Genomic DNA, 14,406 nt, shown 5'->3' on the forward strand with positions numbered 1-14,406 from the left:
GCATTGACGGCATAATATTTAAACTTGTTTAACAGTTACGATACACCATCAGCAATTTATCTATTACTTTTTTTAGCATACAGCTTTTACAGTTGGCTGGTAGGCACGGTTTAAGTACCCTGTCCACAATACTGTAACAATTGCCAGCACCACAATCGAGAATATGCTTGACTACGGTGACGCATCCAAATTACAGTTGACAACTTGACGGAGATCTTTCCCAATAGTCCCCGGTATTGCATGTATCTGAAATAATACATTATATGTCGTTTTTACATTATGAAAGTCTTGTATAAATAGAACTGTATGCTTAGATACACATACTTTTACAAAGTTCACCAATACAATAGTATGTTAACACAAAATCTAGTAGATAAATCGCGTCTAAAGACAAACAATAGATGAACACACGCGCCATAATTATTTAAGAGCACAATTATTTGGAAAAACAAATGAAATAATAAGGGTTCATACAACTTCTACAACATAACACTGTCATTTGCCAAGACAATTCATTATAAAAAATGTAGTGTGCAGCCGGAAGTTTCAAAAAACACGTACACGGAGGAATTACAACGAGTAAATTTATAAGCGTGCTAAACAAAAAGCCCTGATGCGATAAATGTGCCTGTATGTAATAATTTTTTAAATAAATAACTCATATAAATTAAGAACATTACGTTTTATTTACAATTGCGTTTGTAACTAGAATGTTTCAAAAAGGATTATATAGTAACACTAAAAATGGAGCTATTTATGTGTTATATTGTGCAAATACAATATCACACTAAATGATTGACAATAAAACAATGTTCAAATTAAGATTAGTCGTCGTAAATGATATTTAGTAAGGAGTTGTTCTCTGTGAAAAAAATAGATGAATGTGTGTGCTAACTTGCTAGTACATTCAACGATTGCGGTGATGTTGATGTCATGAATCTAGGCGCCGGCGATCGATCATATGCGGAGCATCGAAATAATTTGCCGCTATCAGACAAACTGAAATTTAGGTTGTGATAGGAATTGTTCACTGTCGTCAAACATCCAGCTTGGTCTGTTTCATTGTTTTTCCATCCAGAAGGCCACGAAAACGTTTTGTAACTTTCCGTAGTGAATGTTGTTTTTCGATTGCTTTTGATGGCATGGTTAGCGTTAGGTTACCAACGTCAGCTATAACGTAAATTGTACGTATGCATCAACAATAAATATCAACGTTCGATTGGATTACACAAATTACTTTTTTGTTCATAATTTAAATGTAATTATATCCCCGCAAATGAGTAAACGTATATATAAAATGGATATCTTTCGTGTCTGGCTGTCCGTAGGCACAAGCTTGTCTGACAACAGTTTTTTGACGTACAACATTCAAACTCATATGCATGCTTCTTCATGATATATGTGCAAATTTATTTATCCCACGTAAGACATTACCGAAGTTTAATAACGTGTTCATTGTTTAATTTATATACCAGTATTATTACAACTCGCTACATGCATCCTTTGAAGGTGTGTAAATAAAACGGGTGGGGGTATAAGTCACTACTGACACAAGCTTTAATTTACCTCTTAATGCAAGGAACGTAGAAGCATATGCGTCCGGTCTGTTTACTGAATGGCAATAATACTCCTCTTCGTCGCTGCATCCTAAGCTCCTGATCGTTGATGATACCCTTAAGTTGATGCTGTCAACTAAACCGGAAACTGAATATCCAGATGAATGCGAACAATTGCCTCTGACTTGAGTGTTTATTGTACACACCATGCCATCCATTCGTCGAGTTATTTTGGCCCCGCCGTTTAAGGCATCGCCGTGAAGAACGTATTCGATAACTTTCGCCTCTCCTATTTTTGCAGAGTTGTTGCTAATAACATTAACAACTGAAACACATGCATAAGTAAATTATGAATACTATATTTGTATTTGCTCCGTTAAAAAATAAATGATATTGTTTAGCAAAATGATTAAGACAAACAGTTGTTAAAGAAGTTAGTTTACAATAGATTTTTTATTAAAAATTGTACGGTATGCAACGGCAATGTTTTTATTCACTTTATACGTATATTTATTTTCTAAAAAACTACCTGTATTAGGCAATTGTATTATCTTGAAAGCAGAACTAAAAATAATAACCCCACTGGCGTTCTTGGCAACACAGCGGACCTCGGAGTTGTTCCAGCTCTGAACTGTAGTTTGCTTCATCGTTGCAGAGCCTGCACACGAACACAATTCAGAACAATTTGAAGTCTTGCCAATATAAGTAACTAGCTCTTCGCATACCTGAAAATCGAAGCAGGCTCTCATATCGCAACGGCGAACAAACATTCTGAAATTTCATCTACGCGAAATTTAAGTTATACTCAACACGAATATTTGTATTGAAACACGTAAGGTAAAACTGACATGTTGATAATTAATACTTAAATAAGAATAATAAGAATAATAATAAGAAATTCTGCAAGAACTTTCTAGCAATATCAAATGAATATTGAAGTTCATTACAATAGAACAACGTTATTTTCAAACACTTAATCGTTGATTGTATGTACCTTTTTAACTTCGATGTAAAGACTAGAGCGTGCATTCCCGCCTGTTGTGCGACCCACGTTCCCAACACAGGTTATTTGAAATGGTTGATTTAGCCAAACAGTTGTCGGTTTGGTTAAGATTGGGACTTTCGGCTCTTCTATAATGATAACATTTTGGATACATAGACATTTCCTTTAATGATATGTAATAAAATGAAATTAACATACTTGTTTGCATTCATTCAGCCGTTTACATAAAAAGCGTTCATTTATGTCCGAGATTACCGATATATATTTACTATACTTTCTGACCGATTCGAAATACATATAATGCCAGATGATGAAGGTATTGTATATGTGTCATTAGTGTTTTACAAATACATTTATTCAAACTATTTATTCATAATTATATCTAACTATCAACCACACTAAAAATATTGCAGATGTCCCATTGTTGATACCGATAGTATGCAAGCCTTCAATGGTACAGTTGGTCAAGGGACGTGTTAAGTTGATGGTTATTCTTGATATCGTTAGGTTCATGCCCGGGTTCACCACAACGGAACTTCCAGGATTTGATTGAGAGTAAAGACTTCCTCCATATTTGCTACGTTCAGTTGATTGACTGTATCAACATTTATCAGCATACACGAGACAGACATCTGTTCCCCAATATAACTCGCAATGCTTGTCGAATTGCGATAACGGTGTAAACAGGCGATGGCTAATATTTTACAAAAAATACCGTTCTCCTGAACATTTTTAACATATAAATATTGCCATATTTTATTTTATGTTGATACTTACTCGTTGTCACAATTGTTGGTCCTTAAACAAGATGCAAACCTTAAATTAGCTACATATAATTGTAAAGAATACTTTGCATTTGAAAGCATGCTGTGTGAAGGAGATATCGAAAAACAAACTTATTTCAAATCTTTGGTCTTCATAATAAAAAACCCATAGATGCAATGTGTTAAAACTTCGTAAATTGAAGAAATTATATATTGAAATAATCATAAAAACATATGTTTACTGAAATATATGCATGCCTTTCTTATCACACAAGCATTCAGTGCATAGATATGTGGTAAAATTACGGCACTGGGTCTTATTGCAGAGTCGCCTGCAATGCCACCATCAGCGTTGCACATGACTCCAACATGGCAGAGATATGGATGTTCGATGATATTCGTTTCATTCATGTTTTCACACCACGTGTCTACAGTGAATTATTGAAATGCATTTTCGCAAGTTAAGGACCGTTTAACTTCCAACTGTGCAGCTTAAGGGAATATTATAAACATATGGACCCATGACGACATGTCTATTAACACATTTTGTTCAGGTATTGTCTGCTTTATTAAATGTCAATTCTATTCGTGAATGCAGAACTTGTGCGTTGTAAATTGTTTTCATAATAAATACTTCCTTTTCTATAAATTGCTTTTTAAATGTACATACCTGGAACAACCTTTATTACCCCTCCCTCGGAGTATTTCACGTCACCGTTGGGCAACTCCAAGGACGGTTTAATTGAACAACGAAATTTGCGATGGTTGATTGAAACATCTGCTTTATGAAAGCCAACATATAACTTTTGGTACGTTCAACAGGATGCTGGAATGGTTTCCTCTTTAACAATCGATGCGGTAGAGTTGCTTTTATTATTAAGATCCAAAAAAATTTAAACTCGTTTTGAATGTCGATTTCTATAGAAAGTACTTCTGGAGGAATGCCGAGTTGTCCTTTGCAAATGAAAGGGAGATCAGCTTTGGTGAATTTGTCATGTATTATCTCCACTGCCATTGTAAATATTGGTATTTCTGGGAGCCCTTATGAGCAATATGTTCCCACATTTGAGAACATATCCAATGTGAAAAAGGTGCTTTACAATACGTCACGAGCCTAGCATTTGATCATGTAATAACTTATATATACAAGATAACAGGTTAAAATATATAATAACAGCAATATTTCGAATACAATGTTTTATTTGAACATGATAACATTCAAAAGAAATTTCCTTATTTCACACTTTGACTTCTTGAATTCAGTTATTCAGAAAGACTTACTTTGAACAGAAAGTGTAGTCTTCGCTTGGGCTCCTGTGTTCAATGTGGAAAAGCACACGTATTCACCGCTGTCATTACAAGACATATTTGCAATGATAAGCCTAATTAATAGTGTATCTTCATCACGAGAACCGAATACTGAATATTCAGTTAGCGTGGAGCAATTTCCAGGCAGTGCGCCGTTAAGTTCACAAACCAGATCGCCAATGCTTCGTTTTATTATAGCTGTATCTTGGGCATTATTGTAGATTCCATTCAGGCAATACTCAACTATCTTTTCTTTACCCACAATTACGGAAGCCCTGGAGGGACATTTTTCGTTACTTGTTACGAGTTATTTGTTATTACGTATTAGTTATTACTTATTTGTTATGAGCTACTGTCTTACGCCGCGCTCGGCCTTTTTGATCATCGACACTCAAGACGAAGGACGTGAGTTTTCATTTATATTGTGAAGGTGTTTGTAAGTTAGTGTAGCTTAATTAAAATATAGTTTTCAGGTTATACATTTTAAATAATACTCAGTTTTGTGTCCAGTAGGGATAAATATGTATTTACACAGAACAAGTTCCACTCTTTTCTGATATATTTCGCCTAAATAGGCTTTTTCAAAGTTTGTTTTAACAAATTAACTACATTTGCTTCTATTTCTCAACAAAAACAATTATATAATGACGTCAAAAAACAAAAGAACAGGAAATGACGTCATGACGTTAAAACGGCAGTGATGCTATTTAGCGCCAGAAACACATGAATGTAAAATTCACTGTAACAGTAATATTAATGATAATGAAAATATAAATATTCCTATAATGAGATAATAAATAATAAATTAATTATGAAAACATAGATAATAATAATAATAATAATAATAATAATAATAATAATAATAATAATAATAATAATAATGACCAACAATAATAATAATAATACAAGTAATAAATATAAATAATAATAATTATATCAATAATTGCATTAAAAATGTAATTAATATAGTATAATGACAAGTATCATTATTATAAAAATACATATATTTTATTACTTGCAAACAATACAACAAATGATTAAAGTAATTAAATTAATAAAAACTGAATTTATTTTAATAATAAATCAATTATCAAAATAATAACTATACTACTGCTTAAAACGAGTATACATGTTTGTGTTACAATACTAATTATTATAACTTTTTTTATTTACAATAACTATATTACAAATAATAATATACTAGTAATAATAACAATACTACCAAACTTCATTATCATTCAACTTATCATCATCATCATCATCTTCCTCAAGACTATCATCATCATCAACATCATCACTATAATCATCATCATCATCGTAATCTAACTATATCAACACATTTATTATTATTATGAAGACTTTAAAATAGTTATCATCATATTATTATTGACAATTGACATTTTTTTATTAATTGAATATTGTTTTTGTGATAAAATACACGCATCAGCCTCGACGTTTAATTTCACTGTCTATATTGTTGCCATAATATTTCGGAGGTTGATTTCGTATTCAGTTGATTTCGTATTCGTATTTCGTATTCATTTGAAATAAGTGAGGAAAATGAAATTGGGAATATGAAATTGGGAAAATGTCCGAAAGATAGCGAACAAATACAAAAATTACTAGATCGAGCTTTGAAATCAGCTTGCATCTGCAGTAGCCACCGTTTTAATATTTTCATTTGAGTGTGACTCTGGTCCTTCTGTTTGTAGTTTATTTATCATCGGCTAGTAAAATTCTGAAAAATGGGTCTCGGCAACTGGCTAAACGAACTCATTAATATTTACTGTATAATTGCCTTACTCAAGTATTGGATTATGGTTACTTGTATGCAGTTTCTATGTACGCTCAAGATGTTTAAAATGTGAAGATGTTTAAATGTGATGCATGTTTATTTTCAGACATTTCCACATAGTTGAGTGCAAGCGTATCCAAGAGGCAGTGTTTGACACTAACTATTCCGAGTCAGGAGTTATTTGGATTCCCTTCTTCTAAAATATAGGAGTCCGACCATACTTCAGGAAGTCCAAAAATTTGACCCTTTTAATATACCTTATCTTTCGACTTGTTAATTGTTAATTGTTAAATTATCTTTTATGTTTGGTTTCAGATCGAAGTTAAAAGTGACTGCTGTTCAAAATGTTTGTCATTTGTTATCACAGGTTACAAAATTATTTAACAAATGACAGTGATATGAAAGTTAATTAGTGTAAGTTTTAGAAAATACTATTTTCTATTATGCATTTATATATATGCTTGCTTGTTGTTCCTCGTTGTTGGGTGTAAGAGTCAATTGCATTATTCATTTAAACCATACTATTTAACATTATATAACAAAGCAAACAAACGGCAACAAAGCCCCTGAAATTATCAATTGATATAGACATTGGGTTATTTATTCACAGTCGTTCCCATCTTCAGTGCCTTAGGCACATTGTGCATTGTGTAAACAATTAGGGTTTTGTGATGATTTTTATAGTGATAAGAGACTGTTCAGCGAAAGTTAGATTTTTTTTAGAGAAAATATCCGAGAAATAAAAAGACCAAGATCGGGTTGATTCATAGTTCGATAGTTTCCCCTATAATTATTCGCCAATGCTTCGACAAGGAACGAAAATAAATAATTTCTTATTGTTTTGTTTTGTCGATTATTGTGTTTAAGCAGAATGATGAGTGGCATATTTGTCGGATGTCAAAAGTGCAGACATTCTGATCTCGCGAAACGGGATTTTTCATAATTGAATTGGAACGGACTTCCGTGTTGTTAGTTTTGACCCCAGACACATGATTTGAGAGAACTTATAAGAAGAAAAGAGGAAAACTATTTTAAGTTACACGCCAAGTATCAAACCCTTGACACTTGCGGTTTCAAAGATGACGATTTTCGAAGTCATCGATATTTACTATACAAGTCATTATAAATAATTTTAGTTCCGGACTGTGTAAGTCTACACGTAAATAAATGTCTTCATTCTTGGGCGTGGCAGGTATTTACCCAACGGACGGTTTTTAAACAAAACTTGGTGGAGGACAACAATAGAATGATACATGCCACAAACCAAATTTTTTGATCTTGCGGTATCAGAGAAGACATTTTTAAAGTGTTTTCTCCATACATATAGAGCAAGTAACCATCAGGGAGGGGAAAATTGTAACCCCAGGCGATTATTTAAAAACACTTTAAAACTTCGGAAGAGCCGAACGATCACCAACAATGACTTCAATAAAATTCCTCCCTAAACAACTTTACCTTAAGTCTTATTTTGGAACGGACGGATACAATTGCGAATTTCAATGATGATTTGTTAAACATTGGACTAGATTGTTCACAAAGTTCAACAACACCCACATCAGGAAAACGCCTTAGCCCAATGACACTCATTTGTTTCAGTCGACCTCAACCGTTTTCAAACTCAGCAGATGAACCATTAGATAACGCGTTCTGAGCAAGTTTCACAAGGATTAGATAAACATGTAGCTTCCGGAATGTTCAGACAATTTTCACATCATTTCACATAGCAATCTAGTATTTGTACGCAGTTTTGTAATTTACCCAACAGTCATTTAGACCGATCTTCTCATACAGTTTCGTGAATATTGGAAATAAATACAATCTCTGGTATTAACAATGTACATTTTGACAACAGACAATTTAGAAACGATGATTAACAATAGGCAAAATGTCATCCCAAAAGCTCACTGCAATCAGTTGTGCTCATTCTATCTGATAAGGGCTCTTGCTAGGTACATCTGTCTAAGCTATGCCAGAGTTTTGTGAAAATGGTTTTTATTCAACGATTTTTTTCAATAGACTGGGGTCCTTTACGTTCATGTAGTTTGACAAAAACGGGTAAACGGAATTCCTTTTTTTTGTGTGTGCCTACATACAATATAAAAGGACAATAAAAGTATTTTCATCATAATAATACATTAATAAGTATACGCAATTCATCTTCTGAAAACAAATATGTTGACCAGACAGCGTTTTCATAGGACAAAATAAAAATTCAAGTGCGTAGTTACAATGATGGTAGTGTAGTAGTTTTGTCTAAGCTTAAGACATCACTAGGTTTTGAATGGACACTTCACTTTCAATAGGCCAGCTGTCTATAATCTTCCTTGTTAAGAAGAACTCTTACGCTTCTCACGTATTGGTTGAAGTGCGCGGTAATTACTTGGTATTAAAAACTGCCTTGTGCAAAATGTACAATGAGAATATTAAATTATTACAATTTTAATGTGACCATAAACAAACGCAGCTTAAAGATTTTATAGACAGTGTTCGACTATTCTTAGTTAGATGTCATTTGTGAAGGCATTCTGATTTTTTCGAAACGAATAAGTAAACGAAGGGATTCTTTTATAATTCAAAGATGATTTTGAAGGAGTCAAACCGACTTCCTTGACACAAAATTAAGAGTCCTAGTTTCATTTTAAGGAGTGTAGAACTACCGGACTCCCGTTAGTGTCAAACACTGTCGGATAGTCACAACGCGATTGGACAAAAGATGTCTGCTCCACGCGAACAAAGGTCGGACACAACATTAACGGTAAGGCTTTATTATTTGAAATGTTACTTATTAATCTGTTGACCATCGCCATATAATACAGCCTTTCTGCATTATCGTGAAATACTACTAATGTTATATCAATCTTACGCCTTACAGTGTATTGTTTATGTTCAGCAACGTCAAATATTCCACACTCGCTTAATGGCGCACTTGGCGTTATACATCGCAAGGCTGACGCTCAAGGTCACGTCCAACGCTAAATATCGCAAAACAAACTGCCGCATTGACGCATTGGCCGTACTAATGTCGCCAAATTTTAATGCCGCTATGTGTCCCAACAACAACTGTAAAAGTCGAATTCATTAAAAATAAGTATTTTGCAGTATATCTGTCATAATTTAAACCCCCGCTTTTCCCGGTAAAGTTTTCCAGTGTGAACCGGAGTGTACCCAAAGTCATTTTTTTACAAACTGTGTAGCCGACCTGTATATTTTTGTTTTATATTGAATATTAAAGCCATGGCGTTGAGATCTTAGACATGTTGATTTTTAAAGGTTTTCAAAAAGGGATCTAGGAATATATTTTATGAACATTTTTTGTGGAATACCTATAAAAGATGCTACATACCAAATACGAAAGACCTGTGATTTGCGCTTTTAGATATGACGATTTTACAGGGTTTTATATATACACGAAAACTGAAAACTGGTGAATCTAATCGCGTGACCAGTTTTGACATTTTGTGACATAATTTGAAACCACTATTTCAGGGCCTTTAGATGATGCTAAACACTAAGCATTAAAGCCATTAGCCTTTAAGGTTCTGAAAATGAAAATTCAAAGACATTCCATATATTTGTATAAGTGTATATTTAAGCGGTGATCTTCGGGGCTGATCTCTTTTTTGCTCTTGGAGCATAATTTTAATAAGCTTTGAAGATGCTACACAACTATGGTACAAACAAAATATTAAACATTAACACCATGGGGTTTCAGATGAGATTGTTTAGTTAAAAACACTTCAAAAGGCCGCATGGCTTAAGAAATCAACGGACCAAAACGAATTTAGGAGATTTCTTATTTATATAAAGTTGACAAATGGACACACGGACACGTCATTGACGAACACGGTATCTCATAGCTCACCATGAGCACAGTGTGCTCAGGAGAGGTAAAACCTATGTCATAAGAACTCCATTGATAAAAATGATTCATTAGCAAAGTGTCTTTAAAATAAATAAAGATGTTCTTGCTTTGTGTACAGTAGTTTTAAATAAAGCCTTTTCAGTTAGGCACATAAATATAAATGCATTGAGCGGATGCATTACCATCAACTACATTGAAAAATGAAAACGTACTGTATTAATTTTCAAGACAGAATATTAAAAATTATACGCTGGACGGGAGATATCAATAGATGCAATGGAATGACCTCTTAAATAATTTAACTACCGTCTAGTGGGTCTTATGTAAGAACGTATCAAAGGGTATGATGTAAATACATGAAATAACTTAAATGTATTTTTTACTAAAGATATAGTTGTGTGACATCGTAACAATATCACAACGTTTATAATCGACATAATAGACATAAATATTTTCACATTGTTTGCAAACATCTTCCAACTTAGTTCGGCTATTATTTTTTGTTTGTTCCAATCGATTATACAATGTGGAATTCATTCGATTGCTGTTGGCAAATTATCATGTTTTAATGTATTATTTCTTGTACACCGCAGTTTTACATGATACATGTATACAGATGATGGTAGAATTCACATTAAGCACCAGTCATTCTTACCAATTTTCTGCTTTCATCGAACCATTGTTTTTATCCATTTAAAAAAACAGTGTCTTATAAAGTATTATTTTTACTGTGTTTATCTTTCAGAGACAAGAAATATGTAACGTTGACAACGATATGAATAAGCAATCCAGGTACTGACGGCGGGAAAACACGCCCAAAATAAGTATAAAAGAAAAATATTGATGCGTATAACAGTAAAATAAGAAACAAATGTGTTTTACACACAGGTAAAAACATACATAGTAAGGGAGTCAAACTTATGGCGGAGAAGGGGTGGAGGTGGGTTGTTAAATTCGACCATATTGGATACCACGTTAGTCTAGAAGGATCCAAGGGGGCCACACTGAATTTGATTGGTCAAAAGAGCCCATGTGACCCCACACTGAGGTTATACACAAGTAATTAAATATAAGGCTTGAACCAATATAATGTTCAACAATTAAGAAATCGTACAATGACATAAAATCTTTTATGTGTGCATAAAATATTATTTATGTATTGTCCTCGGTGGTAATAAAAAGGTCATAGACCGGACGGACTCGTATGACTTGAAGGAAAGAACAAACACAATATTGTTGATTGAAAACGGGCATTTATTATAAAATGCCATAAAAAAGATAAAAATAGAACAGATTTTCCAGAAAGGCATAATGGGTGGTATAAACACGCCACAAAGGGGACCGGAACGGGAACCCCGCCGCCCATGAAGTACGGGAGAGGACCGCAATTCGAAAAGGGGGTAGTTGCCCCTGAATGAATATAAACGTAGCCTTACGATTAAGGTCAGGTAATGTCAAAATTAAGGACAAATAAGCATTATAAGCTTTGATTTGTAAATAGCCCCTAGGCTAAAATCATCCATCTGCTAATTAATAACAAATTATAGAACATAGTGAAGTAAATTAAGTGACAACAATAGGATTGGTGTTCAACGATCACTAGAATAAGCATAACTTAATTATATGTGTATGCTCCATAAGAAAAATACTGCCAGAAAAAATCAGTGTTAATAACAACTGCTTAACCTAATTGTCAACAAGAGTGACTTAGACCTATATGTAAATAATGGGAGCTGCGACCTTAACCGGTCAGACATAAAACAACCGATATTTGTATAAAGTATAAGCGCTAGTAAAAATGATGAAAGACTACCTGCAGCCTTTAACTGTCAGGGAAACATAACTTTTACAGCAAAACAACAAAAGTAAAGTAAGAAGATGCACACTTAAAGGAGTAAGCAATCATGAAGAAAAACAAACAAACATGTATCTGCGGCCTTAAACTGTCATACAACATAGGAGATATATCCAACAAATAATGGCTTTAATAAACAGCCTTGTTAAAATGTGAAACGTTTGCTTGCAGCCTAAAACTGTCAGGTAAACATAAATTGTACAGCAAAGCTACACACGATAAAATAAGACAATGTACCGGTAAAAGAGTAGGCAATCAATAATATAGTATAATCCCCGATCCGAGCACTAAACCGCCAGACAACATAGGAGATATAGGCAACAGATACTTGCCTTAAACAGCAGCCTTATTAATAGATGAAAAATTACCTGCAGCCTTAAACTGTCAGGTAAACATAAATTGTAAAGCAAAGCAACGAAAATAAGTATAAAAAAGATGTACCGGTAAAAAGTAAGCAATAATATAGTAAAAAAATGGATCTGTGGCCCTAAACCATCATGCATAGGAGATATATACAACAGATATGGCCCTAATTACAGGCCTTTGTTATAGGTGAAAAATTACCTGTATCGATAAGAAAGTAAACAATAATATGTTATACAATGGAGCTGCGGCCTTAAACCAACAAGATGACCAAACAGATGTATACAACAGATTTTGGAATTCAGACTAAGTACAGGTACCTGTTAAGAGGTGAAAATGAATGTGCAGCTTTAAACTAGAAGGTTAACCTTAAATGTACAAGAACCTGACCAAGCAAAATATTAAAATGCAGTGGTTAAGTAGTATCATGAACCCAGTGTAAAACAATGTAGGTGCTGCCTTTAACCATCAGACAACATATGAAAAGTAATGAACACATATTGGCCTTAATAAAGGGTATTGGTAAAATTTTAAATACAATCTGCACCCTTTACCTATCAGGTAAACATAGATAGTACAGCAGAACAACAAAAGTAAAAATATGTACCCATACAGGAGTAAGCAATCATAAAGTAAAACAATGGAACTGCAGTCTTAAACTATCAAAAAAAAAAGGGCAAACATTGCCTTAATAACAGACCTTGGTAATAGGTTACCTGTGGGGTTAAACTGTTGGTTAAACATAAACAGTCAAGCAACACAACAAAAGCAAATTAATAATTGTAACACATAAACAGGGAAAGCAATAATGTAAATAAAGGACCAACTAATTGTTTTTAATGAAAATTCAATACTGCTCCAGCAGCTGGAGTTTCACTTCTTTATAGTGTAGTACAACTATGGAGCTATGGTTTGGAACCGAAAGACAACCAGCATTGGCCTGAAGTACAGGTACCAGTAAATGAGTGAAAGACCATTGGAACAATAAACTGTCAGTAAACATATATACATAATATGAAAAACCTTGACAAAAGTAAGATTCGAAATGTACTTGAAAAAGAGCGACCAATCAAAAAGTAATAAACAATTGGGCTGCAGATGTAAACTGGCAGACAGTTAAAGTGACATATACAACAAAAACCAATAATCCAGAGGAATATCTGTGGGAATAACCATATGGAACAGATCGGGTAACAAGCCCCTGATTTAAAACGTGAAAGAACTGGGCTAACGATTATCGCTTATGAGTAAGCAAAGTAAAAAGGGTAATGGATTATGATGGAAAATATATATGTAATGGTTTTCGAGGACAAAACCTAGGAAACGTATTGCTCTTATTTGGTGTGACTTAGTGGAGCATGTTTATTTACATAGGGATGTGGCAGATCCCTGTGGGGCGACATTCCCTTTAACTCAGAGATATGAAAAACTAATATGCCCAACAGTAGCTTCAAAATCTTAGACCCAGAAGCATTTTTTGGGAGATGAAGTTTATTGGGCAGAAGGCAATTTTATTCGTATAGTACGCCAACACACAGGTTTATGAACCCCAGGAGTATCATCAGGGTATTAATCAAATGAATTGGTATTTTAACAAGTACCAATGGGAAAGATGTGTTGACACTAGAACTGTTAGAATAACTACCCGTAAAGATTGGCATATACGGTAAAATTGGCACATACCAATCAGAAAAACGGGGAAAATAAGTTTAAAACTTTGGTCATAAAAATAGAAATAAGTTTAGTTAGAGGGGTAGAGTAAACCCCAACGATGCCTGACTGGGCAGAAATTAAAAGATAAATATATGCATGGCATGTCCAGATTTCTGAATCAGACGGAACATGTAAGAAGTACAAGCATGACCTGATCTGGTACCCAACTTAGGAAAAATAGCTCCTT

General features: G+C 33.8%; 3 protein-coding genes across 3 annotated transcripts in view; 1 reads left to right on the forward strand and 2 right to left on the reverse strand.

Moving 5' to 3' along the window:
- Window positions 1-14,406, reverse strand: part of LOC127833221 (CAP-Gly domain-containing linker protein 1-like) — a 606,687-nt gene that overhangs the window by 479,378 nt on the left and 112,903 nt on the right. The gene's annotated exons all lie outside the window — the stretch shown is intronic.
- LOC127833219 (uncharacterized) overlaps window positions 1-14,406 on the reverse strand; it is a 1,273,891-nt gene that overhangs the window by 284,147 nt on the left and 975,338 nt on the right. The window lies entirely within an intron of this gene.
- Window positions 8,740-14,406, forward strand: part of LOC127833223 (uncharacterized) — a 45,980-nt gene continuing 40,313 nt past the window's right edge. The window contains exons 1-2 of the mRNA XM_052358380.1: window positions 8,740-9,181; window positions 11,034-11,080. Coding sequence (XP_052214340.1) covers window positions 9,140-9,181; window positions 11,034-11,080 — 89 coding nt within the window. The 5' untranslated portion in view covers window positions 8,740-9,139. The remainder of the gene's footprint in view (window positions 9,182-11,033; window positions 11,081-14,406) is intronic.

This window comes from Dreissena polymorpha, chromosome 6, assembly GCF_020536995.1.
Source record: "Dreissena polymorpha isolate Duluth1 chromosome 6, UMN_Dpol_1.0, whole genome shotgun sequence".
Classification (NCBI taxonomy): Eukaryota; Metazoa; Mollusca; class Bivalvia; order Myida; family Dreissenidae; genus Dreissena; species Dreissena polymorpha.